The sequence below is a fragment of the Triticum aestivum genome, chromosome 7B (assembly GCF_018294505.1).
Source record: "Triticum aestivum cultivar Chinese Spring chromosome 7B, IWGSC CS RefSeq v2.1, whole genome shotgun sequence".
NCBI lineage: Eukaryota > Viridiplantae > Streptophyta > Magnoliopsida > Poales > Poaceae > Triticum > Triticum aestivum.
Window position 1 is genome coordinate 742,664,749 of NC_057813.1, and position 20,259 is coordinate 742,685,007.

General features: G+C 42.9%; 1 protein-coding gene across 1 annotated transcript; it reads right to left on the reverse strand.

Moving 5' to 3' along the window:
• Window positions 1-242: 242 nt before the first annotated feature.
• On the reverse strand, window positions 243-13,875 carry LOC123158105 (sodium/hydrogen exchanger 8). Its single transcript, XM_044576228.1, has 23 exons — window positions 13,636-13,875; window positions 13,497-13,547; window positions 13,314-13,405; window positions 12,904-12,981; window positions 12,637-12,794; window positions 11,976-12,077; window positions 11,779-11,896; window positions 10,721-10,773; window positions 10,574-10,639; window positions 10,242-10,286; window positions 10,080-10,135; window positions 6,953-7,137; window positions 6,773-6,823; window positions 6,588-6,695; window positions 6,156-6,387; window positions 5,207-5,509; window positions 4,641-4,738; window positions 3,701-3,832; window positions 3,367-3,585; window positions 3,048-3,254; window positions 1,239-1,497; window positions 834-1,135; window positions 243-730 (listed from the first exon to the last, which is right to left on the reverse strand). The coding sequence occupies exons 1-23, from the start codon at window positions 13,784-13,786 to the stop codon at window positions 371-373; spliced, it is 3,426 nt and encodes a 1,141-aa protein (XP_044432163.1). The 5' UTR covers window positions 13,787-13,875; the 3' UTR covers window positions 243-370.
• Window positions 13,876-20,259: the final 6,384 nt, after the last annotated feature.

Consider the following 20,259-nt stretch of genomic DNA (forward strand, 5'->3'; position numbering starts at 1 on the left):
AACATTGGTAAAGCCGTCAAAAATAGGACTAGATGACTATACACATATCCTATTATGTCCCAATGATAGCACAGGATACGTACAACCGGACGGTAGCACGGGATACATACAACCGAAGTACCCACAAAGTGATGACTATACAGACATCACTTGCTCGGCATGAAAGTCCACACAAGCATCAGTTGTCAAAACTATCTCAGATAGGCTTCCAGTTCCATACACGTTGAAGTTGCGACCAACTTTGCACCCTCCCGTTCCATAGAAAATGTTATTATCGTACATTTTACACATATATAGATATATATACATGCTGCCATTTTTCATAAGTTCTTTTTCAGCAATAACAAAATATTGGTACATGCTGCATCTGTCAGTTGTCTGGCGGTGGGCCAGAGGATGGATGGAAAGAGAGCATGCTGGGAGAGTCCACTGTGACAATAACGTCTTCCCCCTCGGACTCGTCACCCGAATTATCACCTTCAGCTACCACCCTCCGTTCCTGGCCGGCTGCTTGCTGCGGAAAGGGGGAAAGTGCAGGAGCTGAAGCTTGAGCTTGAGCAAGAGCAGATTTTCTGCTCATCACACTGGGACCCGCCGACTTCACAGAAAGCAGAGGCCGCGTGTTGGATGCCCTTGAAGGCACCTCTGGATAGGAGACGCTGTGCTTCTGGTTTCCCTCCACATGATCAAGCCTCGGTTGCCGCCGCTGAGCAGGGTGCATGTCATCCATCTGTGAATGAGTTGACGCAGTTTTCCGTTTTAGTTGAGCTGATCACATAAATTATGACCGGCTATGAAACATCAACAAAACTGAAGAAAAGACCCATACGTACCATGCCACCATACATGCTGACTTGCAAGGCTCTAGCAGAGAAGCTACCGGGTTGGTTTTTGATTTCAGCTAGGCTTGGATTTCCAGGCCCTTTGGACCTCACAGAATTCTCCGGCCACCTGAGCAAACCGATGTGCTCTTTGCTCTGCGTTCGTGGTGGTCCGAGTTTTGGAGACAGCATTGATGCACTTCTTTGCAGATCGGCTTCCATATCTGGCCTCCCTATTTCAAGCAAGATAGCCCTTGATCTAGCTTCCACCTGATAACTCGATGCAGTATAGCAGTAGTCTATAATGTTCAAGGCTGTAAACAAGAGAGCATTTGAGTCACCCATTACTTCTAAAAAAAATCGCTGCTTTTATTTCAAAAAACAAAGAAGTGGTTGACCGATTAGAATGTGGAAAACCTGAAGACTGCAAGCCAAATAAATTCAAATCAGTGTTCGACGGCAGCAGCACAGCTGGATGTTTGATCGAATTTCGGTTCTCTGTCTTCAGGAATCCTTCCAATAAGATGCCAACGTAATTAGGCCCGATTTCAATGTCTTCTCCCTTAATGTAGATATTCATACTGGATCTTTCAGAAATGAGAACCCTCATCTCATGCATTGCCATTTTCTCAAATATCTGGGGGAGAAACATCCTTGCAATAACTAGAGCACTTTCCTGTAATTTCCACATATTAATGATTAAGGGCTATCAGATATAAATGATGTGAGAAAGGTAACATTGTTACGCTAGACCTTGTAGAGTAGTAGTGATGGGTTCACGATGGAAGTTCAGTGTTAGCAGCAATAATACTTGATAGGAATTTGGGTGGACTGACATGCCCATTGGGTGAAGACAAGCAAAAGCCCAAACAAGTAACAACAAGGGTTGTAAATGCATAGACGTTCGGGGCTCCCTCTCCTCTACACTCAATGCTGTGTGGCGCAGGACAACGGTTTGCGCGATGGCGCGGTGCTGGTCCAGAGTGCGGCGGCGCTGGCCGGGCTCGAGCGGCACCGCCGTGGGATCTCGTCCGGTGCGCAGGGGGCTGGGCTGGCCGTGGCCCTGGCATGTGGCACCAGCGGCTGGGTGGGGCCTCACCCCAGATCTGGTGCGGCTGGGGCCATGCGGGGCCTTAGCGGCCGCTCAGGACGTTGACGCAGTCACGGCGGCCATGGCTGCGGTGGCCGGCAGTTCGGCAGTTTGGCGTCGGCGGGACACACCTATCCTGGTCTGTATTCGCTCTAGGACTGCGGCGTGGGGTGTGGCCGTCTAGCAAAGAGCTGTTCTACGCGAATTGGTGGAGTTCCATCCAACTGCGAGTTGGGGAGTTGCGGCCGCCGGTGAAAACCGACCTGCAACTTCGGTCATGGCGGGGGACCGCGATGTCTAAACGCCCTTACCTTATTGAAGGCATCATTTTTGCGGTCATTTTCTCCTCGCTCAGACTATTCTGAGGGGAAACCCTTAATCTGCGTGTCCTAGATCGGACGATAATGGCGCTATTGGTGTCGTATTCCTTCATGTGGGCAACGTTTTGGAGCAAATGCTTGTTGGAGTCGTCAGGAGGTGGAGCAGCATGGCATCTACCGCATCAACGTCGGTGGGTCTTGGCGGCATGGTGCCGCACAGTCTTGGCAGCGGATGCGTCTGGGCGAGCGCAGGGAGGTGGCACTGTTTGGCGCTGTGGTGGAGTCGATGGCAGGCCTAGCAAGGTCGATGCGTCAATATCTTCTTTGAAGATGGAAGACGGCGGCGGTGGCCTATGTAGCGTGCACCTGCGGTGACCACTGAGTGTGAGGCAGACCGGTGTGTGCCCCAAACGCTTTGGTGTCAGGTCTGTGTATGCGGCTCAGACAATCTGCACCCTTTCATCAAGTTGGTAGGAGTAGCGACAGATGTTGCCGAGATGGTGGTTTCAGAGGTATTGATGTATTACTTTGTAAGGTCGTGCTGAAAAATTAATAAAATGGCAGCATGCATCGCCCTGATGTGCAGATGTAGAGGCCCGGGGTTATCCTCCTTTTCGAAAAAAAAAACTGGGAAAAACACTGCCACCGACCCACCCACCCATTACAGGTTTACAGGATCCTTGATCTGTAACAAACAGGATGTTAACCAGAATCGAGAAATAAACAACAGAAGAATAAAAGACTATACATTGCAGGAAATGTCTAATAGTCAGAACTATATGAGCACACAGGTTAGGCAGCATTAGGAGAGGATACCTGCCACATGAAATCCTCAATAGAAGGATCAGACTGGCGCAGTTGCTCTATTTTTTCAGCTTCAATGAAGAAACAATGCACCACCGATTCTGTAATAATGTCACAAATATATGGCTTTCCAATTAATGCCTCGTATAGACCCAAAGTGCTTCCATGTGACAAAATTGGATCCAGTGAATGCCTGGTGCTGAGTCTCTGACTTGTCCACTGTAAAAAAGGGAGGCAAGGGCAGGTACATGCTCATTAGTGAATCAGCCGGAGTGGCAAAATACATACTTCAATCAAAATGTGATAAAGTGGTCTTGAGGCAGAAACATACCTTTACAATTCCAGTCGAAACAAGCCATATACCAGTCGGCCTTGAGCCTTCCCTATAAAGGATGGTTCCATGTCCTTTTATTGATTCTTTTGTGTTACTTAACAACGGATCACGAGCAGCAGCAGGCAGTGCACCAACTAAAGGATGGGTGTTTAGAAGTTCGCTAACTCTTGGCATTTTCACCAGCGGTGGATTCCTCTTAAGTTTCTTCAAGTCTGTCTGCCAAGTGAATTAACTTACCAAAGTTAGTACATTGCGACTTTTGAACTGAAACCTCAGAGATTAATTTACTTTTACTTTACCAGAAGAAACAGAATCAGTTTTCTCCAACTACCTGCAAAGCATCATCGAGATGGACTATTTCCGTTTCCTCGAGCAACCCTGTCTTCCTGAGGTCTTGAATATAGTCGCTCAAGTGTGTCAATACCGCATAAGTTACTTGTCGAGTCTTTAATACACGAAGCACCTGAAAAGTGTGGAAACAGCTCCAGAATCAAGATAACAGTGCACCGGCATAAAAGAAAGAACAAAAGAATCTAGATAGCACCATAACACTGAACTATCAGCATCACCAGGGTATGTTTTCAATTAACATGGCATTCCTTAGTTTATTCATGTAGTGAAGTTTTACTTCATTATTACGAACTACTGTTTGAAATGAGTACAAAATGTAGTATTCTAAAGCCTTATAGACCTAGGATCGATGTTCGACCTAGGACAATTGTAGAAAATCAGTTCAAGAAGAACATCAGATGGATTTTGCAAGGGAAAGGACAATTCCTCAAGAACTACAACCAAATCCTTGCATTCCAAACTCTAAATCTAACCATTTACAGGCCTCAGCCTCTCCATGCCATGCAAGAACATGTGTCTCTAAATGCCAAACTGCTCCTGATTTATTCTTCTCCAACACACACCCAAGTGTGTGTTATTTTGTATTAGAAGATGACACCAATAATTGTGAATGTCTTGCAGACAAACAAACAAAAGGAAAGAACCAAAAGTAAAAACAGGAAAAAACTGAAGATCTAAAATAGTATGAAGGCCAAGAAAAGAAACCCAGAAGACAAAACTGTACGTCTATCCTGCAGATCAGCGAGCTGGTTAGGGGGATACGCACGAAGCTGAACTAGTCCCATTTTAGTTCAGGCAATGTGCATTTGTCCTGAAGTTTTGCAGGGAAATCACTAGTTGAACGAATTCACGAGATTTCACGATGCCAATGAATTCATAATAATTTGAGTTAATTGACAGTAGCACATTGTAACCACAACCTGAGGGAATGTAACACGAACATCTTCCAGAAACTTTTTAGCTTCCTCCCCCGCAGCAGTACTTTCATTGATGACAATTCTTGCAATATCACTATCACCTGGAGAACAAGCAAAAATTATAAAAATAATGAAAATAGGTGATGTGCAATAGGAATATAGGATCTTTAATCTCCAGTGTCCACAAAACAGTATGAATAGGTGACTACAGACAAGCTTTTCATGGTAATTGCAACATAAAGTAAAGTCACTCACACTCAAGCTTAATGAGCTGGACTCATTTGGACCATCAGATATATACAAAGTAATTTTGCAATGAAGGCAAGACTTCATCAGTTTGAGCACTAAATGCCGTAACTATTCGACAGGAAAGCAAACTCTGCTTAGCGTAATTATAGTTTGTAATTCCCACTTATACACTATAACACAAACACCAGTAATATGTTCTCACACATAGCATTTTTCATATATGAACCAACTACCGACACAGAAATATCTTCTATACATTTTCCTGGATTTTTCATATAATAACTAGCACATGACAACATATAAAGTGTCAAAAACGTTACCAAGAAAATCATGTAGTTGTCTCCTCGCAATTCTATGAGCACGGAGAAATGCCGCACAAATGTAGCATCCTAACTCCAATCTTTCTACTGTGAAGTATGTGACAAGCCTTCGTGGCAATCTGCTCATCTGAAGGAACCTATAATACTTTGGGAAATGAACACTGGACCGCAAACCATTCCAGTCGCATAATGATTGGCTAGAAACAAGATCCATAGCCTCATCAACAGATCTCATTAACATATTTGCTGTAGATTGAGTTATTCGTCCCTCTTCAAGCATTCCCCAGTAAGCGGCTTGCACACCTGACAAAAATATTTAGCCAATGGTCACTTTAAAATAAACTGTAGTTAACTCCACTCAATTTCGCTTATTCACGGCCTAAGAACTCTCTATTTCAAAAACAAATTATCCTTTGAGAAAATAAGTGTGTAGTAATAGCAATATGTTCACTGTCTATCCTACTTAAACGCACTTGAAGGAGTTAAACAGCTGTAGGCCCTTCAATGGGTGTGTGCATAGACATTTCTCATGAACATTGTTTCAGATTTACTGATTCATTGGTGGGCCAAGACAATATAGTGAAACAAATGTAGCATGAAACTGCATATTCCGTACCACTTCTTTTGACTATTAAGTACACCCTCCGTCGATTTATACAAGGCCACTTGTAATCTGGGTCAAACTTTGAACATCGATCTGACCAACAAGACGTATGCTATATGCCACACGAACATATACCAACACTTGAATCACAAAATTCTTCACACCAACATCCCAACCAAGCCTGGTAACTTCCGTAACCTGTGGTGAACCACTTAACAAGTTCAGTGTCCGTTGTCAAAAGTTTTAGGACCCAGATTCCCAGAGACTGTAGTGCATTTTAGTCTTTTATATGTATGTACCCCCCTTAGCAAACGCAACTTCACCACATTAACATGTAGTGCGTACCATTCAAAAGCCGCACTCGTGTATCCCTCAAATTCATTGTATGCACATGATCATCTATGTCAGGACCATCATGAGGATGTGCTTGTTCATCTTCCAAGTCATTCAAACATGTAATATATTTCTTCACAGTAATCCAATCAGCAGGCCCAAGTTCCTCGTCATCCCTGAGATCACCAAAAGCCTCCAATGCCTTGTTTAGCATTTCGTATCTTGTGTACTTCAATACACGAAACTGCAGTTGCAGGAAATCATATTAGAAACTGGCGCGCAAGGAGAACATAACTATGCTACTTCATATTCATCAATCATGTTGTGTAACGAAAACTATTGTTCTTTCTGGTTGCAGATGCAGATAACAATGTCAGCAAACCTATGCACCCTTGAGGTAAAAGAAAATGCTTAATAACATTCAGAGCACTTTGTAAAGCTAACCTTTGTTGCTGACAATTTTCCCATGCCGAGTAGGTGCAACAAAAACTGTGTGGTTGAACCATTCACAATCAATGTCAGAAAAACGATGCCACCCGTGAAGAAGACAAACTGCAAAAGAGTTTATTAAGACCAGCAAAGCTCAAATTAAATAGTTCATACTTTTCAGGATAAATCAAAGAGCATACCATTGTTCCAACTTCTGATTTCAGATAATGTTGATCTGCATCGCTACCACGCTAGTAGAAGTATTTCAATAAATATCTCAGAATAATATATAGTGGGTTACTTAAAAAATGATGTAGAAATCCATAATGGTAACAACAGGGTGAGGGTCAATGGCACTCGCACATGAAAAATTAACTTACTTTAACAGACAGAGATAGAGATAGAGCAACAGCCCCTCGCAGCCCTGACCAGACAAGAACTATGGCTTCTTTGAAATCCATACCATACCCAAAGTGACGCAACAATGGAAACAAAACACTGACAACTATAGCACGCGATATTTGCACAAAAACGTAGAGCAGAAGAAGGTACCCCCATGAAGTGCCTGAAATAGCAAGAGATAAAGAGAATTATGCACAAGACGCAAAGATGGGTTAGAACTAAGATCATAACATATAACGGGAGAGTATACAGGTGCGCCCACCCCTTAGGTGCTACTGTGTGCTTAGTGCTCACCCTTCCGAAAATGGATTAAAATACTCAAATATTTAAATCCAAATATTATCTATACATTGACAACAAAGATGAGAGGTTCTCTGATGAAAATAAAAGTTCCAACTATTCACCAAAGAGCTTGTCTACGAGTATTAGTAAGGAACACATCAATAACATGTATATCAATTATGTGACAACAAAGATGAGAGGTTCTCTGATGAAAATAAAAGTTCCAACTATTCACCAAGTGGTTTCATCTAATGGAAGTCTCAATTATGTGTCTAAAGCAATTCCTGGGTACATTGGTTCCGTCTAGGAGCAGTTCTGGACCGGATTGCAGTCTCGCTTATGTGTCTTGAGTCCTTTCTGCAAGTTAGAGGGACTTGTTTGTTATTTTTAGTTTTGTTGGAGCCTGGTTTAATAGGTGTTTACATGCTTATTTAATGGAAGTTTGGGTCCTTCCAGACCCTCACTTATGTATCTGAAACAATTCCTGGGAACATTGGTTCCGTCTAGGAGCAGTTCCGGACCCGATTGTAGTCTCACTTATGTGTCTGAAGTCCTTTATGCAAGTTAAATGGATTTGTTTGTTATTTTTAGTTTCTGTTGGGTCCTGATTTAATTGGTGTTTGCATGCTTATCTAATGGAAGTCTGGGTCCTTCTCGACCCTACCTCTTGTTGAAAAAAAGATGGGAAATAGGAAAAGCAGATGATCCAGAAACCACCTGGTAATGTCATTTTAACAAAAACGATTGCTAATGGTCGGAGATAACATAATAGTCTGATATAACCGCAAACGTGACTATTCGATTTAATAGCTGCTCTTCTTGAACAAGCTTCTACAAAATAATAATCTAAAATTTGCCTCTCCCTCCTCTCGTTCGCCCCTCCTCACAATACTCCACAGCGGGCAGCCCGCGCTCTAGTTTGTTGCAACCAGGGATACACGAGGGATGGATCGATGTGTTGCACTACTGCACTGATGGGTGGCACCATGCCGCTTGGATGGATTTCACCAACGACCACATGTGTCGGCCACTCGCGGCAACCTAGAGGCCGGAGACTTCTAGCAGCTCTAGTATTGTCGTACCCCCTTTGAAACCTCATTCAGAACTTCCAGGCTAGTCTACAATCCGGAGTAAGTTCCATGATAGTTTCCAGCAAAGGCATTGGGTATCCAACAACTAGGGATGGAAACAGACATCCCGCATAAGTAGAGGATTAGTTCAAATTGAACTAAATCTTAAGAGGGACACTTAGTTATAAGGTAAATCTATTTTAACTATGGAGCGGTGCAGATCGGGCGTCGTTGTGCACCCCCACCAACAGCGCACACCTTTGCCAGAACCTACCCCCGAAACATGGTCCGAAATCTGGGCAGAGCTTTCGGACTATGTTTCGGGCTGAAGAAAATGGCCAAAAAGGATAGAAAATTGTGTGGGCTATAAAAGGGCCACCTTTCTTCTCCAAGGGTTCTCTTCTATCTCACACTTTGAGCTGAGTTGTTCTCTCTTAAACTCCGCTTTCTCAAGCATTATTTCTTGAAGATATCTCAATCCATACAATAAAACACACCCATCCTTTGAGTGCAACGAAAGAGGAGTGCCTGATCTACATTCTCACCAAAGGACATCATGTTCCCCTTTAGTTCATCATTTGGTTGGTCACTCTTGGAGGTTGAAGACTCCTAGGCAATAGGAGTCCCAGTGAGGAATCAAATTGTGATTTGCCCCGTTTTTGTGAAGGTTTGGAGGCACCTCAATGTGTACCACAAGTGGTTGGGAAGCAAGTTCATGGTAACATCTAAAGAAGAGAAGGGTGAGCCTTTGTGGTGTTGTTGTCCCTTTGTGGTCCAGCTGTGACTATCTTTCCTCCATGGAAGTGAACATCACGATATCTCACTGTAGCATTCTTTAGGCACACACTTTATAGTCTGCGTAGCTTAAACTTCCTAATAATCAAAGTTATATTTGTAGTTTTCCTGATTCACCCCCCGCCCCTCTAGGTCGATCTTGATCCTTAAGTCAAATAAATGGAGTAATACATTCCAACAACTTTCTCTTGTCTCCTATTGCAGAAGCTCAACAAAGTGCACATTACTTAAAATCCCAAGTTCCAAATATATATGCTTTCATACACTTCTACTACCACAAAAGCTAAAAGGCATATTCTATAGGTTGCGATTCAACTTTAGATGTTGGATGGCACGGAATGTTGGCGAACTAAAAGGCGACATGTCCAAAGTTAGGTGTAACATAGATGGGCATACTGAGAAATGATCAAGTCCGGAATGATGATGCATGATAGTGTTGGGGTAGCACTAATTGAAGCGAAGCTTGTCCAACATCGTCTGATATGGTTTGGGCATATATAGCATAGGCCTCAAGAAGCATCAGTGAGACGTGCTGATAATGTCAAGAGAGGTTGGGTAGACCAAACTTCAGATGGGACAAGTCCCTAAAGAGAGACCTGAAGGATGGGAATATCACCAAAGAACTAGCCATGGACAAAGGTGCAACTTCCACATGCCAAAACCATGACTAGGTTTGAAGATCTTATGAGTTTCAACTCTAGCCTACCCTAACTTATTTGGCATTGAAAGATTTTTTTTGTTGTTGTTGCTCTTGTTCCTTGAAACAAATACTATAAACTATATTACTTTATTTTGTACACTTTTTACTAGGGAAGCTATTTTATGCCCATGCGTAGAATACTAATTATTAACGAAGTATATAAAAGATGATAGAAAGGTATAATGGACTCATTTATTCTTAGATAGTGATTTTTGTTAAATAATTGAAGAGTAGGTACAAATACACGAAGATTCATACCATGCTTCTCAAAATGGATATTATCTTGTAGTACACCATCTGCAATGACAACCCCACTGGAGAGAATTCAGATATATTGAACATTACGACAATATTCATATTTGAAGCATTAATACATTATTTTTTCCAACAAGTAGAAAGGTTCAAAGAAGTTGTTGATACCTCAATATGAAAATAAGTGTGTTCGCGATGTAGGCAGCCATTTCCCTGAATACAAATATGGAGTTCAAAAACATGTAGACAAATAACTGGCTGCTACAAACTTCACAACTTAGATTTACTATATTTGACTATATTAAACTTAAAACATGTAGACAAATAGGTCTAGATGTAATCTAATGAATACCAGACGGCGCTCACAAAGATGGAGCATCAACAACTTCATGGAACTGATAGCAATTAACATATTTGACTAGAAGTACTAACGTTGATCATATGTTGAGCATTTTGTTATTTGCTGACAATAGGAAGTGGTATATATTGCTTGAACATACCAGAAATGATGCAAACTTTCCTGGCTGTCACCCTTAAAAGCAGTTTTTGCAAAAGCAGCATAAAACCTGCCAAGGTCACAAAGTTAACATTGGAGATAAGATGGTAAAGAATATGCAAATCAGAATGTGAACACAAGTTTTACTAACATCCCCAAGGTCATGACGGCCAGAACACCTGAAACCTCGAATGCATCTTGCGCCTGATACAAACAATATCAGTAACAGAAAATAGCCCCCAAAAAGCTAGAGCACTGATCAATGATCACGTCTTAAATGGTAAGTCTACATTGACACATATGGCTGAAATTTATCTTGCAGAACACATGGACACACCCAGTGCTAGAAGCTCCCACATCAGGTGAGGTCTGGGGAAGGATTATACGAGATAATCCTTACCCCTGCACAGTGCAGACAGAGAGGCTGCATTAAACCAAGGACCTCTTGGCACAAGTGGGGACTATTTCACCACTGCGCCAGTCCTGTCTTGCAGAAGACATGAGGGGGAGAAAATAAGTCATGCACAAGCAATGACAAGCTCTAACCATGAATACTAATTACTTATCCTAAACGAAATTAAAGCTCATATGGATTTAAGGATGATAACTTCAATTTAGTGGTACACATTTATTGGTCCCAAAGTTGGAAAGAAAGTAAACTGATTGGACTAGGGTAAAAATGACAACTGAACCATTTCCTGGCACATGAAGAATCTAGAATCATGTTCCTCAAGACTTCTGCACAAAAAGGTGTTCTTTTTCACGACAGACATTCTGTTAGCTCACAAAACATCCCCGAAGTAAGTTAGTTGAAGTAAGAATCAGAAGTACAAATAGTTACAGAATTTTGATTCCAACATGAATCCTCTAATATACCGTCAAAACCGGATGTTTTTTTAAAGCACATAATCATATCTGAGGAAATTCATGAAGCTTTGTCCAGTTCCGTGACTTTAAAATCACACAGAGACTATGCTATGTTTTCGTAGAATACGACGTGCATATCTAGAACCCTGGTAGCCGTTTCAGTTTGCCAGTAAAACAACATCCCTGCAAAATGGGCTGCTTGACAAGCATTCTCTATGACCGAAACTACGAATTATTCCAGGTGGTGAACTATATGAAAACACTAAAAAAATCATGTCCTTCTAGACAAAATAAATTGAAATATCAGGGAGCTTTGGTATGTTCATTATGTGATTATCTTACAGTGAAGAAAGCAATATAGCTGACAGCAAGGGTAAGTGAAATCTCTATGATTGTATCATTGAAGATAAAGCCCAGCCATAGTACTGATGCAATTCCAAACGCAAGGCCCAGAGCAACACTGGTGAAAGAAGATACTGATTAGCATTAGTAGCATGGTTATTTATGATCTAATTCAGACTTATATACTATTCACGTACGCTCCAAGTGAAACTTCTGTCAAGAACTTTATTATGGACCCTGCATCAAAAGATCTTCCAAGCACCATTCGATAGAATAACTGAAAGACAACAATAGCAGTCCTGTAGAATGCAAGGTCGTTTAGTATGAATACAATCCAAAACAATCTTATAACTGTACATGGTGCAATTTGGTAACTACGCTGAAAAAAGGTGCAATGACCCATTGGTGGGTGTGCGAGTCAGGGTTCGATGTTCTGCGGAGGCAGAATAAACCTTGTGTGTTACTTCCAGGATCAAATAAACACGAGTTTCTCATCACTTCTTAAGAATATGCAGAGGTGGTTTACTCCAAACTCACCCCACCCTCTCTAGTTTTTTTTTCTTTCCACATGTTGCTATTTGAATAAAAAAATGAATGAACTGAAAATGCAGTTGCGTTAAATCTCAGATATAGTTGTACTAGTGTGATGAATACTTCTAAGTTTCGTGTGAAGCTTACAGTCTAAAGTGGTTTTCCCAATAATTTCGAGGCATATCTAGCATAACACAAAAAACTCGTAACATGTACATTGAGTCACTCAGCCTATTTTGGTTATGATGAATGGAATTGCTCCCAATAGAAGCTTGCATTCTAATTAAGAACCAAAAGATGAACTATTCATGGGTCCCAGTGGCATACCCGTCGTTCATTAAGGATTCTCCTTCAATTATTGTGCTGAGCTTTTTACTTGCTCCAAGGTCTTTTAGAAGTGCGACCACAGCAACAGGATCGGTCGCACTAAGCAGTCCACTAAACAAGAACGATGTTTTCCAGTTCCAATCGTATGGAAACGTAAGCTGCGGCAAATTAAGTAGCTAGTATCAGAATTGGTCAAAAAAAAAATAGCTGTTAACCGAGCATGAAAAACAAAGGCCTGCCGCCTACGGTATCAATCCAAGTAGATACCTTCACAGCGGTGCCAAGCAGAAACGTCGAGAGCACCACGCCTGGAACGGCGAGTAACACCATCTGCGCCATGCATTTCTGGGAAGTAGACATTTTAGCGCACACTGAACAAAACATATACAGTATGCAGCTGCATGTAGTTCTATATAACAGTTCAGAACAGAGAACCAGCAGCATATAGCGCTACCAAACTAAAGCACAAATACTTCAGATGCTGCAAGGCAGAAACAGAGTAGCTATAGGCAAGTACTGCTTACAGCCTAAAACTTCTGTGTGTGTGGTGCTCTGCAGCAGCAGCTGTTATTTTCTAAAAGGAGGAAAACTGAAGATTGACATCAGAATAAGCTACACGGACAGCTCAGATCTCACAGCAGACAGACAGACAGACAGACTTGCTAAGAATAGGATACCTTAATCTGGTGTACTTCCATGGAGAAGGAACTTTCGAAGAGAAGGGCAGGGAGGAAAACAGCGAGCAGGAGGTCGGGATTTATGGCAGCCCCTGCAACATTTTGGGGGGTTGATTCCGTAAAAATGGATAGGAAATAGTACAAAAATATATACATCCTCGTCCAGGGTGAAGAAGAGCTTACAGATACGGATGCCGGCTCCGAGCTTGCCGAGGCCATGCTTCGTCCCGTACTCTGCGCATCATCAAATGGGTCGAGTCAAGAAGGGAGCGGGGAAGGGGCGCCGGAGCAGAATAACAAAGTAGGCGGGAAGGGGACGGACCGAGGCCTCCGAGGGCGACGCCGAGGACGAGGAGCGCGACGGTGTAGGGCACGCGGGTGCCCCGGAGGAGGTGGCGGGAGCCGATGCCCAGCACGAGGGACACCCCGAAGAAGAGCACCGCGTCGTCCGGGCTGGATCCGGGCTCCTCCATCGCCGCCGCCGCCGCCGCTGCACAAGCTCCGTGGCACACTAGTAGTACTCTTCTTTCCCTCTGAAACCTGAAGGATGGAGGTCAGCTGGTATGAGTGACCGTACCACCGGTTGGCAGCACTACTTGTATTTGTACTGAAGCAACGGCGCTAGTACGTACTGTACCTCTTTTCCAATGAGTAAGGTCTGCAAAAAAAAAAAGGGTTGGCATGTTTACAAAATTCACTTTGGCCGTAAATTAGATACAGTAAATAACATAAACTTTTTTGATTTACAGATATACTTTTGAAAACTTCTTTTCAATAGTATAAGTTAAAGATATAATTTTTATAACATATAAAACACGTTTGGTTGATCCAATTTATAATTAAAAAGGGTGTTATGATTTATGGCACCAGTTGTGTCTCACTACTCAGTTTGCCGATAGTAGTTTCAACTGTTCAAAAATATCATCTCTTCGTCATACACATGCTAAAAAATGCCACTGAACATCATTATTGAGATCTAAAATCTCTTTTGACATGCTATAATGACATAAATATCTATGGACCAACATGTCAGCGCTCGCTCTATCTCACTATAATAAAGTGTGGGGCCCATTTGATCCCAACAGCGTTCTTATTTTCCTGTAAAATTATTCGCTTGCTTACTCCTCACAAGTGGGGCCACACTTATCACTGTGAGCTAGGGAGAACTGAAATGTGGGTCTAGACTTGTTTTTGTCATATTGAATGGTTAATAAGTTTAGCGTGAAAATAACAATGTCTAATGACATTTTTAGCAAACATCTAACAGAACGATGGCAATTTTGATATATTGAATGACATTTTTGAGTAAGTATCTCACGAATCGATGGCATTTTTGAGCGGCTGTAACTTCTAATGGTAAAAATGAGTAGTGGGATACAACTGATGGCATAAATGATAAAAACCAAAGAGTATATTTTACATTATTCATTGAAATAGAGGAGTAATATAATCAACAGGCTGTGGGCCCTCCACCCCGAGTCATAGGAGCATCATTCAATCAGAAAGCAAAAATGAAAAGTAAAGAAGACTTTGGATCACCCTGGCTTTTAGTGTAAACGTAGTCAACTTTGCTGTCGCCTCGATGCCACAGCCAAAGACAAAACTAGATTTTTTTTAAGGATTTAGTACTAGTACAACGTAAGCGCATCTCCACAACACGATGTCGACCCAAATTTGATGCCAGGAGCATCTTTAACCTGCACCCTCAAATAGCCCACAAATATATTAAACCGACTGTTTGAATGTAATTTGACAACCATCACAGATTCTAATTTGTTCGTGGACGTGTCCGTGCATCTGAATTCCCGCACTAGTAGAAAAGGGGGCAATGGCTCAGGCCAGTTCAGCCCATTAGTCCCGGTTCAATCCAGAACCGGGACCAATGGAGCTATTTGCCCCGGTTCGTGAGCCCAGGGGGACGGCCGGGCCACGTGGGCCATTGGTCCCGGTTCGTCCGGACCATTTGGTCCCGGTTGGTGGGACGAACCGGGACCAATGGGCCTGGCTCCTGGCCCACCACTATTGGTCCCGGTTGGTGGCATCAACAGGGACCAAAGGCTCCCCTTTAGCCCCGGTTGATGCCATCAACCGGGACCAATGGTGGTGCCTATATATAGCCCCTCGCGCAAGAGCAGAGCACACTGCTCTGTTTTTTTCTGGCCGAGGGGGAGAGGGCTTGGTGGTGCTCTAGCTCACCTCCTATGCACACAAGGTGTTCGATGGAATGCCCGAGCCACACTACTTAAGGTTTCTCCTCTCCAAGCTCGACCGCCAAGCTCCATTTTCCTCAATATTTATCTAGGTTTAGCGGTCCGTCACGCCCCGTCCCCGTCTTCACCGCCGTCGATCACCCGCGCCGATCTCATCGCCGGCACCAACGTGGTGAGCCTCTTGTTCTTATTTTCTTTCTGAAAGGAAAATATTCTTACTTGTATGTTTAGATAGATACTTGTATTATTTTCTTACTTTCATTATTGCATCTTATATAGTGCGATGGTTTTGGTATCCGCCCCCGTCGGCCCTCGTCCTGTCTATGATTCGGATGTGGTATATATTATCTTTTCATAACTATTGGTTCATTTATTGTTTATGAAAATTATGCCGACCAACGTGACATAGATTTTATTTATCTAGGAGGTTGTTGAACCGGAAATTCCAACCGACCCTATTGTCGAGAGGTTAAATTTAGTTGAAGAAGAAAACAATTTCTTGAAGGAAAAAATAAAAAAACTTGAGGAGGAGAAGATGATATTGGAGTTGCATGTTGCGGATGTCGTCGATGATCACAAGATCAAGATGGATGCAATGCGCTTGAAGATGAGAAAGATTAGAAAATATGCCATTGATACCGAGGCTTATCATTATGCCGTTGGATCAGTTGTTACCTTGGTTGCGATTATGATCGCATTTGTTTTCGCATTGAAATGTTTTACATAGTTTCAATGTATGGTTTAATTAATTTATGTTGTTAGATGAGAACTATGTATGTACTTTGGTTTTTGTGTGATGATGAACTTCTATTAATTTGGTCACTTAATTATCTATTCATGATGTTCTGTAATGATTTTTGACACACTTAATTATATATAATGCACGCAGATGAACCGGCAATGGATGTACGGTGACAGACACACCTCCGAGTACATTAAGGGCGTGCATGATTTTTTCGAAGTGGCTGAGGCAAACAAGCAGAATGGTTTTATGTGTTGTCCATGCCCTATATGTGGGAATACAAAGTCTTACTCTAACCGGAAAATCCTTCACACCCACCTGCTTTCCAAGTGTTTCATGCCACACTATAATGTTTGGACGAGGCACGGAGAAATAGCGGTTATGATGGAAGACGGCGAGGAAGAAGAGTACGATGACAACTATGTGCCCCCTGAATACGGTGATACTACTGAACATCAAGATGCACCAGACGATGTGCACGATGGTGCTGCAATGGGCGAAGCTGCTGAAGATCAAGAGGAACCAGACGATGTGCCCGATGATGATGATCTCCGCCGGGTCATTGTCGATGCAAGGACACAATGCGAAAGTCAAAAGGAGAAGCTGAAGTTCGATCGCATGTTAGAGGATCACAAAAAAGGGTTGTACCCCAATTGCGAAGATGGCAACACAAAGCTCGGTACCGTACTCGAATTGCTGCAGTGGAAGGCAGAGAATGCTGTGCCTGATAAAGGATTTGAGAAGCTACTGAAAATAATGAAGAAGAAGCTTCCAAAGGATAACGAATTGCCCGACAGTACATACGCAGCAAAGAAGGTCGTATGCCCTCTAGGATTGGAGGTGGAGAAGATACATGCATGCCCTAATGACTGCATCCTCTACCGCGGTGCCTACAAGGATCTGAACGCATGCCCGGTATGCGGTGCATTGCGGTATAAGATCAGACGAGATGACCCTGGTGATGTTGACGGCGAGCCTCCCAGGAAGAGGGTTCCTGCGAAGGTGATGTGGTATGCTCCTATAATACCACGGTTGAAACGTCTATTCAGAAACGGAGAGCATGCCAAGTTGATGCGATGGCACAGTGAGGACCGTAATAAAGACGGGAAGTTGAGAGCACCCGCTGACGGGTCGCAGTGGAGAAAAATCGAGAGAAAGTACTGGGATGAGTTTGCAAAGGACCCAAGGAACGTATAGTTTGCTTTAAGCGCGGATGGCATTAATCCTTTCGGGGAGCAGAGCAGCAATCACAGCACCTAGCCCGTGACTCTATGTATGTATAACCTTCCTCCTTGTATGTGCATGAAGCGGAAGTTCATTATGATGGCAGTTCTCATCCAAGGCCCTAAGCAACCCGGCAACGACATTGATGTGTACCTAAGGCCATTAGTTGAAGAACTTTTACAGCTGTGGAATGGAAACGGTGTATGTACGTGGGATGAGCACAAAAAGGAGGAATTTGACCTAAAGGCGTTGTTGTTCGTGACCATCAATGATTGGCCCGCTCTCAGTAACCTTTCAGGACAGACAAACAAGGGATACCATGCATGCACGCACTGTTTACTTGACACCGACAGTACATACCTGGGAAGCTGCAGGAAGAATGTGTACCTGGGCCATCGTCGATTTCTTCCGACCAACCATCAATGTCGAAAGAAAGGCAAGCATTTCAAAGGAGAGGCAGATCACCGGAAGAAGCCCACCATGCGTACCGGTGATCACGTACTTGCTATGGTCAATGATTTACACGTAATCTTTGGAAAGGGTCCCGGCGGACTAGCTGTTCCGAATGACGCTAAGAATCACGCACCCATGTGGAAGAAGAAATCTATATTTTGGGACCTACCCTACTGGAAAGACCAAGAGGTCCGCTCTTCGACCGACGTGATGCATGTGACGAAGAACCTTTGCGTGAACCTGCTAGGCTTCTTGGGCGTGTATGGGAAGACAAAAGATACACCTGAGGCACGAGAGGACCTGCAACGCTTGCACGAAAAAGAGGGCATGCCTCCGAAGCAGTATGAAGGTCCTGCCAGCTACGCTCTTACGAAAGAAGAGAAAGAAATATTCTTTCAATGCCTCCTCAGTATGAAGGTCCCGACTGGCTTCTCGTCGAATATAAAGGGAATAATAAATATGCCAGAGAAAAAGTTCCAGAACCTAAAGTCTCATGACTGCCACGTGATTATGACGCAACTGCTTCCGGTTGCATTGAGGGGGCTTCTACCGGAAAACGTCCGATTAGCCATTGTGAAGCTATGTGCATTCCTCAATGCAATATCTCAGAAGGTGATCGATCCAGAAATCGTACCAACGCTAAGGAGTGATGTGGCGCAATGTCTTGTCAGTTTCGAGCTAGTGTTCCCACCATCCTTCTTCAATATCATGACACACGTCCTAGTTCATCTAGTCGACGAGATTGTCATTCTGGGGCCCGTATTTCTACACAATATGTACCCCTTTGAGAGGTTCATGGGAGTCCTAAAGAAATATGTTCGAAACCGCGCTAGGCCAGAAGGAAGCATCTCCATGGGCCATCAAACAGAGGATGTCATCGGGTTTTGTGTTGACTCCATTACTGGCCTTAAGAAGATAGGTCTCCCTAAATCGCGGTATGAGGGGAGACTGACTGGAAAAGGCACGCTTGGAAGTGACTCAATAATATGCAGGGACGGATATTCTTGGTCTCAAGCACACTACACAGTTCTATAGAACTCTACCTTGGTGACCCCGTAGTTCGATGAACACAAGAACAGTCTGCGCTCCAAACACCCGGAGCAGTGCGACGACTGGATTACATGTGAACACATCAGGACTTTCAGCAGTTGGTTCGAAACACGTCTCAGAGGTGACAGCACTGTTTGTGATGAGCTGTACTTGTTGTCCAGGGGACCATCTTCGACTGTAATGATTTGGAAAGGATACGAGATAAATGGGAATACATTTTACACGATTGACCAAGATGAAAAGAGCACCAACCAAAACAGCGGTGTCCGCTTTGATGCAGCAACCGACAAGGGAAATGACACATATTATGGTTACATAGTAGACATATGGGAACTTGACTATGGAGTAGATTTTAAGGTCCCTTTGTTTAAGTGCAAGTGGGTCAATCTGTCAGGAGGCGGGGTACAGGTAGACCCACAGTACGAAATGACAACAGTGGATCTGAAAAATCTTGGGTACACTGACAAACCGTTCGTCCTAGCCAATGATGTGGCACAGGTTATCTATGTGAAGGACATGTCTACCAGACCGAGTAAAAGAAAAGATAAGGAAGCGAATACATCATACAATGAGCCAAAGCGCCACATAGTTCTATCAGGAAAAAGGGACATCCTGGGAGTGGAGGGCAAGACAGACATGTCTGAAGAGTATGAAAAGTTTCATGAAATTCCCCCCTTCAAAGTCAAGGCTGACCCAAGCATCCTGATAAACGATGAAGATTATCCATGGTTATGGCGCAATAAGCAAATGACACAAGCGAAGAAAAAGTGAAGACTTTCTCCCGCAACTATTATGATGATACCATGCCAACTTTGTAACAGACGAGTATGATACCATTGTCCGTTTTGTACATGCACATTCTATGCCAACTTTTTCAGAGTTCATTTGAAAACTATGAATTTGAAAACCTCACCAACCCAAGGGCGCTCACACCGGTTTATAAGCCCGTCCCTCTACACGCCTTGTTGAGCTCACAAACTTGTGATTCACACAAATTTCAAAGAATTCAAATTTGAAAACTAATGGCACAAACAGAAAGTTTATATTTTTGCTGACCTAAAAGCAAAAAGAATTAAAAAATAAAGCAAAAAACCAAAAGAGAATAAATAATGCAGAAAACAAAACAAAAAAACTTAAAAAAAAATAAAAATAGCAACAATAAGTATTTTGTTGTAAGTAGAAACAAAATAAAATAAATAAAGCAACAAAGAAAACAAAAAAAGTGTCTTCAAATTTGAAAACTAATGGCACTAACAGAAAGTTTATA

Coding starts and splice junctions, on each gene's coding strand:
- LOC123158105 (XM_044576228.1), bottom strand. CDS start 13,786: ATGGAGGAGCCCGGATCCAGCCCGGACGACGCGGTGCTCTTCTTCGGG. Junction 12,982..13,313: donor TGGAAGTACACCAGATTAAG/GTATCCTATTCT, acceptor TCTACTTCCCAG/AAATGCATGGCGCAGATGGT. Junction 4,739..5,206: donor ACAACTACATGATTTTCTTG/GTAACGTTTTTG, acceptor CTTGTTCTCCAG/GTGATAGTGATATTGCAAGA.